This window comes from Cynoglossus semilaevis, chromosome 20, assembly GCF_000523025.1.
Source record: "Cynoglossus semilaevis isolate Cse_v1.0 chromosome 20, Cse_v1.0, whole genome shotgun sequence".
Taxonomy (NCBI): Eukaryota; Metazoa; Chordata; class Actinopteri; order Pleuronectiformes; family Cynoglossidae; genus Cynoglossus; species Cynoglossus semilaevis.
Window position 1 is genome coordinate 1,696,297 of NC_024326.1, and position 20,268 is coordinate 1,716,564.

At 41.1% G+C, this 20,268-nt stretch overlaps 1 protein-coding gene across 18 annotated transcripts in view; it reads left to right on the plus strand.

The window, feature by feature from the left end:
* Positions 1-20,268, plus strand: part of ptprsb (protein tyrosine phosphatase receptor type Sb) — a 74,853-nt gene that overhangs the window by 2,894 nt on the left and 51,691 nt on the right. For 10 of the 18 annotated variants that reach the window (XM_025052518.1, XM_025052522.1, XM_025052523.1 and 7 more), the window contains exons 2-4: positions 12,974-13,194; positions 17,707-17,855; positions 19,604-19,745. In XM_025052518.1, the coding sequence (XP_024908286.1) occupies positions 13,050-13,194; positions 17,707-17,855; positions 19,604-19,745 (436 nt within the window). In that variant the 5' untranslated portion in view covers positions 12,974-13,049. The remainder of the gene's footprint in view (positions 1-12,973; positions 13,195-17,706; positions 17,856-19,603; positions 19,746-20,268) is intronic. The other 8 variants (XM_025052521.1, XM_025052529.1, XM_025052526.1 and 5 more) reach the window with 2 other exon arrangements.

The following is a 20,268-nucleotide window of genomic DNA, read 5'->3' on the forward strand; positions in this document are numbered from 1 at the left end:
CGCGGAGTGTGGGGGGGGGGGGGGGGGGGGGGCATGCAGGCATAGGAGTTATATGCGGGGAATGTCGCCACATGTTTTACAAAGCAGACAAAAACTTTGTTGTTGTCTCGGCATTGATATTAATTGACCTTTTCAGAGCCTTCTAAACAGTGCGCTTTTGTCTTCTCCTCTGCTTCCTAATTCAGAGACAGCTGCAGCATGCAGAATGAAGCCCTCGAGAGTGGGCAAGGTTGAAATTATTTGTGTTGGTGGATGACGAACAGAAAAAGGAAACACTCTGATGGCAGTGAGGGGGAAGAAAAGCATTGGGATGAGGCTGATGCTCCTGCCCGGAATCCCAATGTTAGAATAAAATGTTCACGTGAAGTTATATTTGTCAGGCTCCGAGAAATGTGCCTTTGATGTATAATTAATATTATATCTAATCACTGTTGTCCTATTCTGTGAATCAGGGAATCTGTGTTTTCTGGTGGCCCATTTTGATAAAACCTAAGAGCCATCTATCCATCCATCCATCCATCCATCCATCCATCCATCCATCCGCAGAGTAGCAATTTATAATATTGATAAAACAGAAGGAAATAACAGCAGGTAGATGTTTGTGTTTTACACCTCTTTTTATTTGTGACTAAACCCAATGATGGAATTATTAATATGAAAAAGTGTCAAGAAAAGTATGAAAAACTGCATGTCAAAGTTTTGGTGGCATGTGCGACGTGTCATGAGTTGCTTTCAAAGCTTCGGTGAAGCCGTAGTCCTCAGTCCAGAGTCCCTCACAATCCATTTGACAATTATGTCAGTCAGCTCGTCTGCCTCAGACTTCCTGACCTGTGCTTGGTGAGCCTGGTCTGATACAAGCCAGGTATCTGAGCAGAAGTCGAAGCCTCCGCCAACACTTGGTGTTGAGATTGTGTTGGTATTTTAAGCTCTAGGCGCTTTGTGAAGCAACAACCATTTGCCACCGTGTGTGAAAAAACAGGCTGGATGACGGAATTATAGTCCAAGGTATCATGTTAATTGTGTTACTCAGTTAAAATGTATCTGTACTGCATATATATGCACAAACAAATATATATGTATATATACATAATTATAAAATACATTATATATAATAATTATGTGTTGCATACATAATGAACAGACAAGTAACTTTAAAATACATGAGGAGGTTATGGAAATTGTGCAGTAGACGATGGTAACTGCTGGAACAAAGACGGACCTTGGTTTGTTGTGAAGGTTCTGTTCAGTGAACCAGACCTATAATTACACCCTTCTCCGTCTAGGAGGTCATTTGCAGTTGGGTGTGTGTTCATTATGTGTCTGCCTCCATGTGTGCACGCAAGCGAAGAGATTGTTGTGACTTGACTGATGCCGTTCTTGAGATGAATCAAAGATTCTGATGTGTCAGCAGGGATGAATAATGCACACTCCTTCACTACTCTCTCTTCTCCACCTCTTGTCTTCATTCGTTTGCCTCTCTTTTTATCACAGCTGCCACATCTGAAGACATCTACTCTGACTTCCCCACCCTTCCCTCTCCCCCGGCCGATGCTGAAGAGGGCATCGGTTCCCCATCGCTGTCCTCCACTCAACCCTATAGCTTGCTAACTCATTATTCTCTGCCCGATAAGAGATTTTTCCCAATGTCTTGGTAACTGCAAGACAGTGGCAAAAAGGAATAAGTGTTTCCTTCTCAGCTAAGCAGCAAATAGCATGGCGGCAAGCATAGGTTTTCTTTCTGTCAGCAGGTGCATTGAACGTGTGCGTAATATGTTGACGTGCACAGGTCATTATCCAGTCATTGGAGGAGGAAGTGTGGCTATTGATTGGGTTTGACAGTTACATCCCTGACTGACAGTAGTCATTAGAGGGGTTAGTTTGACTGACAAGATGGCTGACAAAGCAGCTGACAAACTAGCTCATCAGAACTTGGATGTAGAGGTGGCACCATTCACTTTCAAGTGTGGACTGTATAGTTGGCTGCCAGTAAGTGTTCACACACCAGAATATTCTTTTCACCTTGCTCCTATCTCTTGACAAGTCTGACAGAATATTTTCCGTTTTTGCCGTGAGAAAGGAAAAAAAAAAAACCTCTCCCTGTGTGCCTGGTTAGAGAGTTGGATGAATTTATTTCAGCTGGGTGAATGCCAGAATACTACTGAGTCCCTACAAAGCAGGGAATAATACAAGTTTTACTTTACAATGCTTTATTTATGAGATAACTCCATATGACTTCTGATGCTGATGGCAAAACAAATCCCTCTGTGCATACCAATTATGACATTATGACCTTTCGTCATGCATCTCAAGGGCACTGGCTGCCTATAATGAGCTTAACCTTAAAAGGTTGATATATTCCATTGTGATGGTTGAATTTTTGTTAATGCTGCTGGAAGCTGAGCGGTCCTTTTGTCTCAGACCTCGAACGACTACTCTAAATGTTGAAGTCTTTAGCTGAGCTCGAAGAATGCTGCATCCCCAGAACCAGCAAATGTCATGAATGAGGATGTGATTTTTTGACCGCCGCGTGGCAGCGTGATTGAAACTGTTTTCCAATATTTACACATAGGCATCTTGGGGCCTGGACATGACTTTAATGAGCCGGTGCTGTAAATCTTTATGGACACAATGTACAAGGCAGGTAGTAAAACACAGAACTCCAGCCCAATATTTACACATAGGCAGGTAGTAAAACACAGAACTCCAGATCCAATGGAAAGACAGACAATGTGTTACTGGAAAGAAGCTAGTTCATTCACATGGAAATGTCTGCATGAATCCTTGTCTCACATGGTTTTAAAAGTAGGGAATGAAAGTGCGGACTATTTCATCCTTTTTTCACGGATACAATTAACAACTGTGAAAAATGCACTGTTATAGTTGCTGTTGTCACTGCAAGGAGAATGTTGTATTACGCTAGTATTTAGCATACGGTAATGTGTTAGTATGCTAACATATTACCACTAGCATGCTACACACTAAAACAAGTTCAACTGATTTATACACATATTACCACTAGCATGCTACGCACTAAAACAAGTTCAACTGATTTATACGAATTCAAAAAGAATGTTATGCTAGCATGCTGTGCTTCAAGCTTTGCAATTTTATTATGGAAACACAGATGTAGATGCAAAAGGATTTAAAAAAGGAGAAATGTTAAAAAAGACTTTTGATGCTCCCTGAGGAAGGTTAAAAGGTCAGCTCTTAGCTTTTTGTAGTAAACAGGAACTTCCTGCAGTCTTTGGTTTTGAATGCATGTGTTCCAAGTGCACTGGTGTGCCAAATTTGATCTTATACTTGTTTGGTGAGAATGACTGTAATGCGTAGTCACTGATTCCAGGCATCTATGTGCAAATCTCCTTCCCTCGTCAAGCGTTCCATCTCTTCACTTACTGAAACACACTCCCCTCCATTTTGGCAATGAGACGAAGGACAAATGCAGTTTTTCTACACCATTAGTTCTGTTTTCAATTCCATCCACAACTTTATTGTCCCTCAAGGAGAAATTCATTTGGCGTCACAAATCTCATCTCCATCAGGAAGTCATGCACAGGCTGGTTAGTGACACAGCTGCTAAGGCTTGTTTGTCTGTGTGCATAGACCTTATTCACTCGCCTGCATTTTCAGAAATCACCGCTGCCATTAATTTGAGGATTCTTTGAATCTCTGGCCACACACAGTATGTTGTTGGTCTCTACAACATGTGGGGCATAACAAACAGTAAGAATATTAACGAATGTGAAATGTTCTGATCTTGCTGTTGTTGTGGAACAGCGTTGCAGTTGGGAGATAATGAGCTCTCAGTGGACGGCGTATCATGTGACCGTGCTAGACAGGTGATACCATGGCAGCGTGAAGACACCAGGGAGCGATGGATCCTGGGCAAACAGAACGTTATGCGTGGAGAAAATTCACTAGCAGCTCCCAACGGTACCTAAAGATGTTTTACATAAGCAAAGAATGAATAAAGGATTCCTTTGTGATCAGGGCACGCCGTTTGCAACAGTTAGCGGGCAGCACAGATCTGTGCGTTGCATTGCAGGTGTACACTTGTGCATGTAATGTAGACGTTGTGATGAGCTCTCAAAGGATGATACTCATTCCATAAATCAATGAAAACACACAGGCATTCTACTGTATGTAGCTAACATTAATAACGGCCTCGCTTGAAAATGACTGAGCCGTCAATATGAGGTTATTACGACGCTGCTTCATTTTTCTTCTGGCTACAACTATCACTCTTAAGGTAAGCTCATGAACAAGCCCCCACTACGACGTCTACTGACTCTTTGTGTGTTGCGTTAAATAGCCGAAACTGGGTGGTAAAAATGGCTGGCATGTGCCCTTAATGAAGCGCGCCAGAAATATGATGACGACTGGGATGATGACAGCGTTGTCCAGGATGATGAAGGTGTTCTCTGTTGTCAAGGAGCTTTACTTGTGCTGCAGGAAAAGCTCATTATTGGATATGGCGTGTCTTGGCTGGCGCTCACTGACTCCCCTGCATATGCATGTGTGTGTGTATGAGCTGCTAAATGAACTCCTCATGGTCTGATTTCTTGAATAAGTATGCTGCACTGAACAACAAACACATGTTGGTAAAAACTATAACTAATTTAGCTTTTTAAATTGATATTTTTAAGCCGTCCTGAAATTCAGCAGTGTAAACAATACCAGTGACGTCCAGCAGGGGACTGATGTACTGGTTTTCCTAAAGATTTTTAAATTAAATAGAACATATTTGGTGGGTGTGGTTAGCATACTAATGGCATAAGCATTCTTCAGGAGAATGGTACAAGCTAGCTAATAAACAGAGCTAACAAAAAAACCTAAACTACAGCTACTTTCTTGACAAGTCTTCGCCTGAAAAGGGGGTAGATTTTTGAAGTTACCCTCATTCTTTGCAGTTCTTTGTGCTGTGTGTGTTGTTTTGTGCTCTCCTGCTGCAACAACCTCTGACGGTCTCCATCCTTTGAGCTGCCCCTGTGCCAGCGTTCTGGGATGCTGTCAATACTCCATTTGAGGTCTCCTCGAGTGCCCAGAGGTGAAGTGTGTTCACACTTGTCATGTTTGGTCTGGTTTCTTTGAGCCAGATCTGACAGCATGTCAACTTGTTTGTTTCTCTTCGGTTCGTCGTCCGTCTTCATAAGTACGTTTTTCTTGTTGTTGTTGTTATTTAGGCAGACGTGGTCGTTTCAGTATTCTGGGTCCATATTCGACTTTGTACAAAGAGCTCTGAACAGTAGGAAGTTGTATTTTTTTTTGCAGCTATAATATGATTTTGTCCCATTGTTGTTGGTGTATTGGGGCAGTTGAGGTGTTTTATTCAGCGATTGCTTTTATAGGGTTGTTTAAACTGATTAGATGCGAGGTTTTGTTTGTTTCAACTGCTCGCTCTCCCTGAGGTTTTATTTCCTCACTTTGTACAAATTTGAGTGGGAAATAAAATTCTCCATGCACTGTTCCTTAAAAACCAGCGTTCTCATTGTTAGTTTAGGGACCAGGAGGGGAAACAGAGCGTTTCACTTTTATGTCGTCCTCCTTCTCTTGACAGAGGTACAAGAATTTGCCCACAATATTGACTCTTGACTCTTATTTATTATTTAGAAGTCCGTGTGAGTTGCTGACCCAGAAACTTGTCAAATAATCCAAATTTATATTTCATATGTTTTTCCTGAATTATTAATTGATAAATTTTTTTGACAGATTTGTTAAAACGAGGGCAAAAATGGATGTTTTGAACAAAATTACTGCACAGTGAGAGAAAAGCATCAGGATTTACTCCATGAGGCATCAAACATTTTATTTTCTCATTTCTCTTTTTTTCCCATTAAAAATGTATTTTCTCATTTCTCTTTTTTTCCCATTTCAATACCAATAACTACATTTTCTCATATGGTTGGATCATTATTTACATTTAATAAAATTTTACATTAATTAAAAATTCAACAAATGGAATTGAGGCCTTCTCATTTTTAACTATTTATGTGAATTTATGTGTCCAAAAAAACAGTTACATTTAACATATTAGTCAGAAGCCGTGTTCTCTTTTTCCATTTTTAACACGACTCAAAAGTCCTTTACTGGATTAAGTCCTAACAATATCCATGCAAGTGCATAACTGCGTTGACATTAGTATGGATGTACGGTTCTCCCCACTGATGGAATGGGAGTCAGTGGCAGCCTTAGATATGCTAATTGGACAGTGAGTTGACAAGGACTCAACCATCAGGCTGAATAATGAGCCGCAGCTTTGAAGATCTGCTGCCTGTGAAGAGAGAGCAACAGTGAGACGCAGGTCACGGCGAGGAATTACCCAGTATGTTTGTGTGTTTGTGAGCTTTGTGTTCGGTTGTTTCCGTCAAGTGAAAGGTTGTGTCGGTGTCCCAGTGTGGACATGCACGCTTTCTAAGGCCGTTGTTCGGGTGTCATTAGGGTGAAAACCTCCAACAGGTGAAGCTTCACTACAAAATGTCAGTTTTATTTTACAAGGAAGAAAACCTATGTTTCATTCTCATAACAATGACATATTTACATTTCCTGCAGGCTTCAGAAAGAGGTTTATTGGCCCAAGGGCTGAAGGAGCAGAAACATTGACAAGACTCTTAGAGGATCAAGTAGTTCTGCTAGTTATTTAAGGGCAAATGTGTCTGAACTTAAACTTCAAAGTTTTCTGACACACATCACCTTCACAATGTGGGCACATTTACAATGCCTGGTATTTTTTCTTCTCAAAGATTTAAAATATATCTGCTATATATCTCCGTCGTCGCTGCCGGGACGCAGGTCTATTTTACCTTGTGCTTTCAACGAAATATTTTATGGCTTTGCAATTTTCTCACCTATCATATTTTATTTCCTTTTTTATATGGGCCACTGCCACAACACAGGAAACAGATGTGACTCAAGGGCCGATTGGGTGATATAACAAAAGTGTAGAAAGTGATCAGATGTATGACTGTTTATTTCCCAATAATGGGAATGTTGGATTTACAGAGGCACAGTGGATCCGGCAGCACTAACTCATGACTTCCTGTGACCAGAGCAGCTTCACTCATCCCATAAACACTTCATGTCGCTCCCTAATTCTGACTTGCCTCGATAATCTGCACTCTGTGTACTTCTGTGTCATTTAATAATACATTTCCTGCTTAGCAGGAGCCGGTGCAGCTGTTACCAGTCTCTGCTGAAGCCGATGCATCCATTACTGGGTGCTTTTTTTAAAAGTTGTTTTGTTTTGTATGACCTTGGGGGCCCTTTACGATGCGTGGGTGCATATTTTCTGTGCCATTATAGGGCTGCTGCAGCTTTGTGTCCTAGACACGCAGAGACTGAGGTCAAAGGCAAACCTTAGTGAAGTGATTTTGCTTCTCACTCCGCTCCTTTTGCGATTCATAATGAATTTATGTGTTGTTTTTCGCCTATACGGCTGCAGCGAACTAAAACGTGCAGCACATCCGAGATTTTAAAAGGGGAGCAGCAATCTGGTGGCCATAAATAATAGACTAATTTGGGTCTTTCATAAGCAGAAAACTCTCATTCTGGTTTCTTCAATTCCTGCCGCACACACACTCTGCCCCATTAGCTGCAGGTGATCAGTTAATTAAATTGGGACCTCAAGCAAAACATTACCGGTGGAATCCAGAGAGAGGAAGTAGGAGTATACTGTGTTCTTTTAAGATTCCTTTTTATCCCCATCCCCATGATAACTATATTGACAAATTTAGGTTTTATTAACTCCACATTTTCACTGTCAACACGGCTTTATTTATTGTTATGTGACAAAGACGCATTACCACTGAAATACACACACGAGAGAGTTGTTAAAATCACTAAATGGAACACCACTCTATATCTACAATTACAAAAACAAACCAGAAGTTAGTCATTTATACAGTCATATAAACATGAATGAACAAAACATAAATGTGACGGTGTTTTTTTTTAGTTTAATTAAATTTATTCAAATAATAACCCTGTCTGATAAATAGATAAATGTATTATTTTTATTTGTCCAGCACCTATTTACACTGCTTCACTTCATTTCACTGTGTTCAGTACATCACAGCAGCAAACCCTTGACAAAAGACACATGACCACAGAGTGCGTTAAAAATAATTCATGTTAATTGAATTCATCACATTAGATGTGGTAATTTCCTGAGTTAAATCTGTAATGTGGGCTTTCATAGATCATTTTACTGATAATTTAGTTTACCCATAATTAATGATGAACTAATTTAAAGTGGAAAAAAAACCCATCACAATTTAGTGGTGCTTCCTGTGACCAGGAAACGGTTGAAGTCTGGCTCTGTTTTTTGTTGTTTTCAGTTTGACTTCAGCAGCACATTGCATGTATGGATTTTCCTTACCGGAAAAGTCATGTTTGCTCTCAGTGGTGTGAATTTGAAATTCCAGCACAAACATTGTTTATTGCTTCATAACAAGGATGGAAGGGTGGCCTGTGGCTGGGAATGTTGTTGCACCCTGTCAGGTTTTCCTCTCTGTTTTTCCGTACTGTTGGGAAAAGACATAAAGTATGAGGTAATGAGCCGTCCTAATTTCAGCATCCTCCAGCATTACGCGTGGCTCATACGGAGATGCCACAGTGTCTCCAGACTCATTTATATTCAGGGCAAAGCATTAGATCATTTGAGTGACAGGTGTAGAGTTCAGCCTCAGATATTATATTTTCACTTGTAAAAATGTAACCAGGCCGGTGCAGCCGCAGTGTGCAGTGAGCTGTGCTTCATTCTTTGTTCCTCATCCTCATCATGTGTGTAAACAGGTCTTGGTACATGTGTGTGTGTGTGTGTGTTTGTTTATTGTGTGGAAGAGGAAGGGAAGTGTGAGGGAGTAAGTGCCAATCTCCCCCATGATGCTTTGCCATCTGTCCTTTTCACTTGCATGTGTGTGTGTGTGTGTGTGTGTGTGAGTGTGTGAGTCCTGTGGGTGTGCGAGGGTTTGCGACCGACTACAGGGCCTAGGTCACAGATAACATCAGGTAGTGACAGCATCCGCCTCTCCGTTCATCTGACTAATACACAGTTTTGTTTTTTAAACTTTTCAACTCCAGTTTTGTACGTAACTCTACGCTGCCTGTTTTTAACACGACACACTGTCGTCGCTAGCTTGTACTTACACGACAGTGTGATAACTACAGGAAGTGGAACCTCAGCTACCTCAGAGTGGAAATTGAAGCCATTGACAGATGGGACGAGGAGCTTAGATTACCGTCTGGATAGAGTTGGCTGCTTAAACATTCATATCAAACCACGTCCGTCAGAATCAAGTCAAGAATGTATGCTTGATGAGTTTGGACTCTCCTGAGAGCAACGGACAGATACAAATGTATGTGACTGCTTGCAAAGGCGTTAGGTTTATGTTAACTGTAACTGTATCATGTTGCTTTGCACTTGTAACTATATTATGAGCGATTACAGGCCAATAGGTGCCATATTCAGTTTAGTAACAGCTCGGTAGTACTCTCCAAAAGCAGTATCTGTTACCTACTGTTACATAGCTGACGGCTCATTCCAGCCATAATGTTGCTTTTGAAACTTATTTGTGTCTTCAGACAGGAGTAAGTATTTTAACCGCTGAATCGTTATTTTTAGGATACTAAAAATAGGGGGAGGCATTGAATGGGATTTGTTGAATCTTGTATTTTTTTGTATCCCATAGAATTTACACAGTAACCTAATTAACTTCTTACATTCAAGACAATACTACTTTCTGTTAAAATAAATTATGTTGAATACAATAATACAAACAAGTGGAAATGCATGCACCCCCCGCCCCCCTAAAGTTTCGTGGGTCATTTATCAAAAGCAAAAATCCACAATGAGCACAGTGCTCCAATCAGGTGCTTCGTCTTACAGCTAGCAGGTTGCTGCAGGAAACAGATCCGATCTGTCTTTGAGCGCTCCTAGTTAGTTGTCATGGAGACAGGCCTTATGAGACCATCTCAATCCACTCGTGACCAAAAGGCATCACGGGTAAAAGGGGAATTGGTTGGGGAGGTTGTGTTGGTGTACAGCAATGGGGGGTGGAGGGGGGGGCGGGGGGTTGTATAGGAAAAACAACAAGTCATCTTCGGAGAGACCCGGCACAGTGGGAGCAGGTTAGGTGCCACCTAAACAGTGTTATTTCATCAGCCTGATGGAGCACAATAACTGGTGTGCATTTCACCACCTGAGCTACCATGTCATTATATGCTGCCCTGCAATAAATGGCTGATACATCCCCCATCAATCTATCTGTCCGGCTGACCATCTGTGTTGTTGTCACCCTGAAAAAAAAAGGTAATAAGACCAACACCCCCTGTTGTCTCTCTGGGTGATTAGGGAGAGAACGTTGTTTATCTGTGAGGGGGCTGCATGGGCCTGAGTCACGAGGAGATGTCTGCACACGAAGCCATCAATCTGTGGTTACATCTTCATTAGTGCATGGGCGGTTTTAACGTACGTGTCAGGAGAGAGAAAACATTAAACACCATCAGAGGACAAGCACGAGCATGCCCTGTGAGTGCCCTGGTTTGTTGCCCTTTTCCCTGTATCCGTTTTGGCTGCTCCATCAACTCCCACGGCTGTAGGATGTTCTACGTAATCCCTTTGTTTGAACCGTGTCAAAGGACCAGCATCAGCTGGAACAGCTGCTGCAGCGCAGCCGAGGGACGGAGAGATCTTGGAACCAAGCAGAGTTCAGAGTGCGAACAGGAAGCAGGGATGTGAGTGGGAGTTGGTCACAAAGGAGACGGCTTTGATGGGAATGAAGTTAAAGGGTGATTTTGGTTAGTGTTACTTCACAGCTCTGAATTCAGAGGTCTGTGAATGTTGTCATTAAGAGTAGGTGAGAGGACATATTGTCAAGCACAGCAGTTCAGGAGAAAATGACATTGGTAATCTTATGATTGTTTGAGGTCAGAGGTCAGGAACATAATCACATTAAATTAGTTTTCTTCTTTTTTTTCATTTGTGTACCAGACAACTACTAGTTGTGGTTGTTATATTTTGAGCAGTTTTGATCCAACCACATAAACTGTCAGTGTTTAAGTTGTAATTGTCCTTCTGCTTTGTTGTGGTAACGATACTTATAGGGCTCAACCAGACGAGGTTTATGGTTGATGTCATCCACCGTCATTTTTAACGGACAAGAGGAGTGGGGTGGAGAAAAAAAGCAAAGGAAAAAGATAAGGACTGATGACAGAGAGGTAGATTTCAGGAACACAGAAACTGATACTGGACTGAGACAAGGTATTAAGGTGGAGGACCAGGGCCTACGGTGGAGGTAGAGCAGAGCGGGAGCTTCGTCAGCAGGTGAAAAACAACAGGGAGGGCTGGATAAACTGATAATGATAGCTAGGGTTAGCCTGAGGTCACAGTGAGATACAAAGGCCTCGGCAAATCCAGCTGCACAGGACAGTGGAGGCAGACACCGAGGAGTACCTTAATGTTTCAGTGGCTGTGTGGCTCCACGCAGAGCAGTATCCCTAGTTAGATTAACAGCAGCAAATTGAGTTTCTGTAAGAGGGGAATTTACTTAACATGCTGCCAATGCTGCTTGAATGAGCTCTGATCAGATTTTTCTTATCACATTGTTCAATTGAATAGGCGGACGCTGAAAGCTTTTCTATTCAACGTCTATTACACAGAGCGTTGGAGATAAGGCGGGGGCAGAGTGGCGAGAAAAAGGAGCCCGGATCAGATCGTCGGCCATGTTTCTCAGATGAGCTATTTTTAGTGTAGGAGCTGGCAGACAGTAATGTGTTTGAGCAGGTCATTAGCTAAATAAGTGGTCGGAGGAGTCTTTGAATATGTAGCTCAGTAGAAATGCCGCTTTCGTTTAATGTCGAGTAAAGCTACTCTATTTCTGGAGAGTGTCAGCGCTCAGTGTGTGTTTACGGCATGTGCGCATATTTATGTGCTACTAACAACATCCGCTCTCACCTGTGAATATGTAGTGTCTTCCTCCGAGCACGTGTGTTATGGTGGTGCTCGACTGGGGACGTGCGTGTGTGATATATTGTAAGTACATGTTCACAAAGGATCTCTTTTTCATTTGGCCTCCCCATCTGCATTCTGTGTGGCCGAAGGGTAGGGGGTCGGAGGGGATCGGGGTGGGCTCAGTAGGACTGAGGAGTTATTGACTGCCAGACAGGGAGCTTCTGCAGAGCATGTCTAAATCTCTGTAAGCAGACAGAGCTGAATTATGTTGAAACTTCCAGATGTGTTCTGCTGGCCGTGTTTACTTGAGCAAATAAAGCAAAATACTGATAGAGACCCCCTCGCCCATCTCCATCCCCTCACCCTCCTCCTCTCCAAAGTGTGGGGATTAACTGCAGAGTGAACATCTCTTAAAAGAGCAGTTTGTGATGCATTTGTTGTGATTGAATTTCTCTACACTCCTATTGACCCCTCCCACCCCGTCTCCCCCGTCTCCCCCGCTACCCAATCCTCTTTTGTTTTAGTGTTTTTTCATTACTCCACCACACTCTGGATGTATAATTGCATTAACACTTAACACGCCAGCAGGGCAGTGAAATGTTGAACCATAAGAAGGAATTAGGTCAGAACTAAAATGGAATTATTGGGATGTCAGAGGATGAGAAAGACACTCTTAAAAATGTATCACTGCAGCTCATTTCACGGCTCACTAAAAGGGAGACTTATTAACGCAGACCCAGAAAGCTGAGAACTGTTTCTGTCTGTTTCTTGTCTTGTTTGCTGAGGTCTAGCTCTATTGTCCTGGAATTGGTTCAGTCAGAACTGGTCTGCCTGTAATGTCATTTTACCAGTTCTCCGGCCAAATAAAAAGTCCTACTGTAACACATCTTGAATAGCCTTTATCCAGTAATGGTGCAGGGACTTCACAGTAACCATTTTGTAAGCAGAGCAATGAGTGGCTGTTGAAGTCAAATCTGTAGATGAATTATCATTCCTGATCTTGTGTTTCTCTTCTCCGTCTCTCAGCAGAGTGCCTATCTCTGTTGAGTGAAGCCCCATCTGAATCTACAGTATCTCCAGCCAACCACAACCGGTGCCAGCCATGCATCTGCCCAGGACAGGTGGAGTTCTGGACCAGTCCAGGAGGCCTTTCAACGGACTCAGCCTTAGTCCCTCTTCCTTGCCTATGCTGCTGCTGTCAATGATCCTGCTCTCCTGCCCCCTCAGCAGCGTCTGTGGACCACTAAGTATGACCAACAACAGCCTTCCTTCGTCTCTCCTCTTTGTCCTTCCTTCAGTACTTCTAAGTGAAAAAACATTTGGTATTTTCACGTGGACCATATCTTTCTATCCATACATCTGGTCTGTGAATTTGGACGTCTTTCCAAATTAATAGCTTTTTCTTATATACATTTTTCACAAACAGAGATTTTCTCATTCATTTAAAAACAAGCAAGAACAAATTCCAATCTACATTCAATGACTTTAATTATAAAACCTGACATTGTATTACATGACTGTGTCAGTAATGTGTGTGAGTAATGCCAGGTTGTCAGTACATCAGCTCTGTACTGTGGTGTTGATGTGTTCTGATAACCCGGCAGGTTCCAAGTGTGTTTCTCATCATCTCCTTGATTACAACATTTCCTGTCTCACCATTTGACACAAATACACACACACACACAAATTGAGGCCACATATCCATAATAAGACTGACATCATGGTTGAAACATTTGTTCAGTGGAAAGTCAGAAATACACACACGCACAAAGTATTTCATTTGAAATGTTGTGAGATTGAAGCTCTCAGTTCTCTGGAACACCTACAGCGTGGTCTGCAGAACAAACATCTCTTCTCTCCCTGTCTCGGTCGAACCATCAGTAGAGAAAAAATAGGTATACTGACAGTTATGTCTTTTCCTTCCATCACGGCTTGTGTTGTGTCCTATTGTGAGGGAGTGGGGGAAAAACAGTTATTGCAAACCTTAAACCAGCATCTCTACTCAAATGTGTTTAAATTGCAGTGAGGGGCACAAAGAAAACTAATTAAAAATGAAATTATTGCCATTTAAATATCCTCTGTGTATTTCACAGTTCCTCCAGCAGATGTGAAACAGCTTAATAGTTTGTGCTTACGGCAAACCAAAACATTTAGGAATTGCACGTCATTATGTTTTCAAATATTTATAAAATAACTCATGTTTGGCTTTTGCTATATTTAAACCATTGTCATTTAAAACTCATATGTTGGCATACAGTTTATTTAATCTATTTCTTTTCTTTTTCACAGCTACACCGCATGTTTAATGTATTATTGTCGTTCTATTGCAGATGATTTTTGGTTGCAAACATTTTGCTGCCGCATGAAAATAGATCTCACAGCACAAACAGGAAGAGATGCATTATCAAACATGCTGAAAAAGCCTTGTCAGACCACAGCTAGTAGCACTTAATATCTTAGTTAAGCCTTTTACAGCAAATAAGGAAGCAGTTAAACTAATCCCCCCCCCCCAAAGGAAAGCAATCTAAACAGACAAATGAAACTTTTATTTCTTTAGCTTGACCTGGGGTTCAAAATATTTTTCTTTCACAATGTGTGCTAATTACACCGTGCACCATAGCTGTCAATCACGGGGGCCTAGCACAGCAGCAGTCTGCCAGTCATTAACATAATTACAGATTACAAATCAGTTTCATTAAAAAACAGATTGGTCTGCAGATCTGCAACAAACCTGCCTGGTTTAGAGGAACAGAGTGAAACATGCTATTACTGTCAAGATCCGGAGCTGTACATTAGTCCCTCATTTTACCAGGCAGTTTTCTCAAACCCTCGGGAGATAAAAAGGGTCTGTTCAATGCAGAAATCATCCAGAGTGGATGCTTTGCAGGGGTTCTCCCCGACTTAGTGCCGAGGCTTAAGTTGTAGCTTTGCCCGTGGGGTCCGTTTTGCTAGAGGATTGGTGCTGAAATGCGTCTACAAAGAAAACAGAAAATATTTTGAATTCAACATACAGCTGTCTCAAGCATTGTTCAGGAAGAGGCACGTGGAATTTTATAATCCCATTAGATAAGGGAAACGGTTTTCAGCTGTGGTGTGCTTTTCACCCAATGTTCACATTTTTATATTATTGGCAAGAGTAAATCTCATTTTGCTCCATTCTCTCTGTGTGCCTCGCTGAGAGTCTTCCAGACAGGATATATTGTACTCCTGGGTCTTCGAACTGTGGGTATAAATGTGTCTTTATTAGCAATAAGGTGCCATTTTGCTTTATTCTGTGGAAGCTTATGAAAAAAGAATCATCTTTTTGCCTTTTACTTAGATCTGTTTTACATATAACTTGCATATGTAATGTCACATTAAAATTAATCACTACAGGGAGGCTAAACTGGACAGCAATTTGTTATTTGTGTAAAATATTCATGTATTTTTTAAGGCTGTCAAACAGTTAATCTAATTAATTACAGTAGTTTTGGATTAATCATTATTATTAATGATTAATCGTGATTGAAATTTAGCATTAATCATGATTAATCAGATTCGGGCTGTCAATCCTTCCAAATTAGATTCAGATTACTCATGCTTCTTATGTTAAATATACCAATTATATTCTAATTTTATTTTTTAATTAAGCTCATTATATACACCTGTAACAGCTTACGTCCCACGTCCACTAGCAGTCACTCCAACCAAATCTGTAATTTGCAGTTTTACTAACTCAATATTAAACTTCATGAGGGAAAAACAAAATATTATAAGGTAAGATAATTATATATATTTATCTGCTCTTATAATATGTCAGTATGATTATAAAATTATAATATTGTTATTGCGTCCTGGCGAGCAGCTGGCAGGGCTCGAGATGAAGTGGGAGGTCTGCTGGACCCAGGGCTGTTAGTCCTCTGCTAACAGTTCTGCCTACGCCGAGTTTTACTTTAATGACACCTTGCGTAACTTTCAAATGACGGTTTCTCTTAAAGTTATGTTCCCATTTTTAATGGAATGTTTACGTTTGTGATTCTCAGCTGTTGCAGGTGATTTGTGTTTACCGGAAACAACGCCGAACGTTGCGACGCACATGTTGGTTTGCATCGTTGCGGAAGTTACAACTTCATATAAAACACAGTATTAGACAAAAGTCTTTTAAGTGCAACTGCAACAAGCCAGACGTATCACCTGCAGTCAATGCTTAGAAAAACGCATACTTGGCATTAAAATCATATTTTAGGTGTTAGCTGCTGTGAAACAAAAACATTTTCCCATAGTTTGTGTAAATGTCATTGACTTTGATTAGAGCAGTGGTGCTGTTATGCAACTGTTAGTAGATGGAGGGCAAAATATTTTACATACGATTCCTGTCATTCTGGTCATGCATTAAAATACATTCTTTAAAAAAAAAAATCTGATGAAAATTCACAAATTAATCAACACAATTAATTCATTAATTTTCAGAGCCCTAAGTCAAAATGTACATGTCTTGATTCACACCTGGGATCCTCTTATAACAGGTCCAATCCTCTTACGACCAGGCCTCGGGCTGCCCATGAAAAGCATTAAACTGAAATTCAGTGCCACGAAAATTCTCTTGTGACTTATCTGTAAGTCCCAGCTCTGTCTTTGGAAGCAACTGATTTAGAACATTCAGGGTAAAGCCTTTACAGATGCACAAAAGACAGCAAACACAGACAGAAACACTGTGGTTTTGTTGTTATGTAGCGGCCGTTAAAGCTCCGTAGTGACAATCTTCTTTTTTTTTTACGTCCTATAGATTAACGACGGTGAACAGATGATATGCCGTTCTCTCTTTATCATTCTCGTTGTTTATGCCGTGTCTTCGAAGCATAAGTGAATCACCATAGCAAGACCTCACCCATCCAGACCTAGGGGAGGTGGGAGGAGGGATGCAGGTTGCTATGGTAAGGGTCATCCTGACTTCACTCAGATGGATTGCAGCAGTGCTGTAGCTGAGGAGTTAAACGTGGCTCCATGGCAACAGGCCACAGACAGATAGCGAGGGGTGGGTGCATGAAGTTATTTGATTGATCTGACTCAGCCACTGTGAAAAATATAGGTTCACTTCTCTTGGCTCAATATCGGACTTGGAAATTACTGCTTTCTCGTGGAGGGCAAGTACTGCACTTACACACTCTCTTTTCATATATAAACCTGTGCCTGGCTGTGAGAGATGTTTAACCAAATGTATCAGAATCATTGGGAGACCACCAGAACCTGCAGGTGTGACTGCACCACTGGTGTTATGAGTGTGCCAGCAGATCGGGGCACATTTTGTTATTATGACACTTAGGCAACGTGTAATGTGAATCTGGAGCCAAAACCTTACCCACCTGTGAAACTCTTATGTGTCCTGACAGCTTGTGCTATAAGCAGGACAAGGGTGGTCTGCCAAGGAGAGAGCAAGGAGAGAAAAGGAGAGGCAGAGGCGGACTAGGAAAGAGAGAGAGAAAGAGAGACATAGAGAGAGATGTTCCTCTAAAGCCCAACCCCATCTTTTATTTATGACCCACAGGAAGTCCTTCACAGTGTCCTTTAGATGATACCCAGGAAGTAAGCACAACACACAGTCATCAGAGCACAAGTATGCCTGACCAGTCACTGACACAGGATTGGGGAGTTGTCAGTGGGGGAGGGAATTGCGAGTAATGGAGTTGATGATATGTTAAAGTTCAAATATGTTTTCTCATATTCTTTTCTTCTTCTTCTTTTTCTCCCTTTTACCCCTCCATCCTCCCTCCCTGCCTCAGCCCCCCCTAGGTTCACTAAAATTCCCACAGACCAGATCGGCGTGTCAGGGGGTGTGGCCTCATTCGTGTGCCAAGCCATTGGTAATCCCAAGCCTGTCGTCTACTGGAATAAGAAGGGCAAGAAGGTCAACTCTCAGCGTATCGAGGTGGTTGTCACAGTGCACAATGTCACTTCTTTCTGTAACAGCTTAAAAAACGTACTGAAAAAACAGAAATATAGAAATATATACATACTTATATAGGTCCAGCTTTTATCTGTGCTCATAAATTAATCATTGAGGTACAAATAATGTTGTGTTTATCTCAGCATGAATTTTAAATTTATCTCAGCTCCTTCTGAATTTAAAGCATGTGTCAAACTAAAGGGCCATGGACCAGATTTGGCCCATCAAGTCATTGAAAGTGGTCCTTTTACTGCTCTTCACTCTTCCCTGCAATTAAAACTTCTCTCAATAGTAATATATAATATTAATAATAATATTATAAAAATGATATTTTTTTATTATTATTTACTTAAAGAACTTAAATGATGTAATGTCAATTTCTAGACCAGAAAGATTAGGTCGTTATAGCTAATGCTTAATATTTCTTAGCAGGATATGGGAAATAAATAAACCTAAAACAAGAGACAGTTATTTTTCAGGATATAATAGAGTAGATGCATTTATAGTTTTCCACTTTCAACTGCCCCTTTGAGGGCAACAGTAACGCTGATATGGCCTCAGGTGAAAGTGAGTTTGACACCCCTAATATAAACGTTTGCCTTTCAAATCATCTAGTAAATTACATTAGTACAATTAGATACCTACATTCTGTAACCTTTATACTTATTAGCAATTAAAATAGAGTGAATCACATTTAGCTTTTAAATGCTGGGCAATTTTCCAAACAATCCTGCAGACATGGGTCTTAATATTTTATATTTACTCCAGATGTGGCAGGAAATATGGAGTAAATCTGTACAACAGAAATTCTTATCTCTCACCATTTGAGATGGGCATGTAGAAACCAGTGCTGCAGCTCAGTAGGAGCCTGTGTGTAGAATGAGAGTGTGATGACTTAATGCTTTAGAGAAATTGCCTTTCAGTCAGAGGATCCACCTTCACTGCTGGTAAGTTTCTCTCCGACAGAAATGGTGACAGACACTGACTCGCTGCCAGCTCCGGGATCATGTGTTCAGGTAGATGTTCTGACCTCCAAAGTCTCTGCAGAGGAGAGAACGTGAAGCGGGCCAAAGGCCTTTGAATAATTTTAATGAAATCACCCCTTTTTCTTCCTCAGAAAAAAAAATCAATCAGATTACTCCTGAATCCCTAAATTATTAACCCATACTATATTTATATTTTAATCTAACATCACAGACAGCAAAGTCTAGCACACACTATCCTTACTTCTACAATAAACTGTTTTGAAAAAAACTCAACCAACATAAGGCTTTACTACAGCAGCTGGTCAACAAACAAACGTCATTCAAATTGCAAAATTATTTAAGTATTTAACAAAATTAATCCACATGACTTGATTTTCCTGATTAGGTCATGTAAACTTTTTTCAAAGAAAAGGTGTTCTTTTTTTTATCATGTTATGCATCGTGTTCAGTTTTATTTACTCAGTTTTATTCGTGATTAGAGCTGGTGCATTGAACTGACTTTTACTAGAGTAACAATGTTCTGTTTTGTTAAAGTGTTATTGCAACAGTTTCTTCCATCTGATAAGATTCATTTTCTGTAACAATTCTTCATGCTTCTGATTTGGAGGATTTGGACAGACCAGATTAGTGTTATACAATTGCAGTAAAAGCCTTATGTCAGGTAAAAAATGTTATTGTCCCTGTAGTAATGCTCGTCTTTTCTCTGCTGTGAATAATGTGTCTCCCGGCGGCTGTGTGGACGTCCAGACCATAGAGTTTGATGAGGGTGCAGGTGCTGTGCTGAGGATCCAGCCGCTGCGTGCTCCTCGAGACGAGAACACCTACGAGTGTGTGGCTCGCAACAGTGAAGGAGAAGTGTCAGTCACTGCAAAGCTGGCCATTATTCGAGGTGAGGACACACACACACACACACCTACTACTACACATGTCCATTTTCTCTGAGTGGTGTTAACTCTTCACATCAGCAATCTCATCATGTCATTTCTGGTCTGCTGTGCTGTCACTTGTACAATGTGACAGCAGGTCTGTGCCACACCCTAACAACTAGCAATGGCTTGATCCGATACTCAGCATCACTATCGGTCCAATATTGGTCAAAATGTCAGGATCAAACACCAAACAAACAACAATAACTCATTCGATCCATTAACTAAACCCAAATCCTCAAGTTAACTTTGTGCAAGATGCTGTACACAGGAAGACCATCGTCTCAACAACGTCAGCATGTGGCATGTTGGAGGAGAAAGGAATGTATCTGATAGATTTAGTATCGCCAGATACTTCAAGTTGCAGTATTGGAATAGGTATCGTACATGGAAAAGTTGACGAGTGCTTTAGCTTCAGACAGGGCAAGCTATTCAGCCATCCCGTTGATGAGTGCTTTAGCTTCAGACAGGGCAAGCTACTGTATC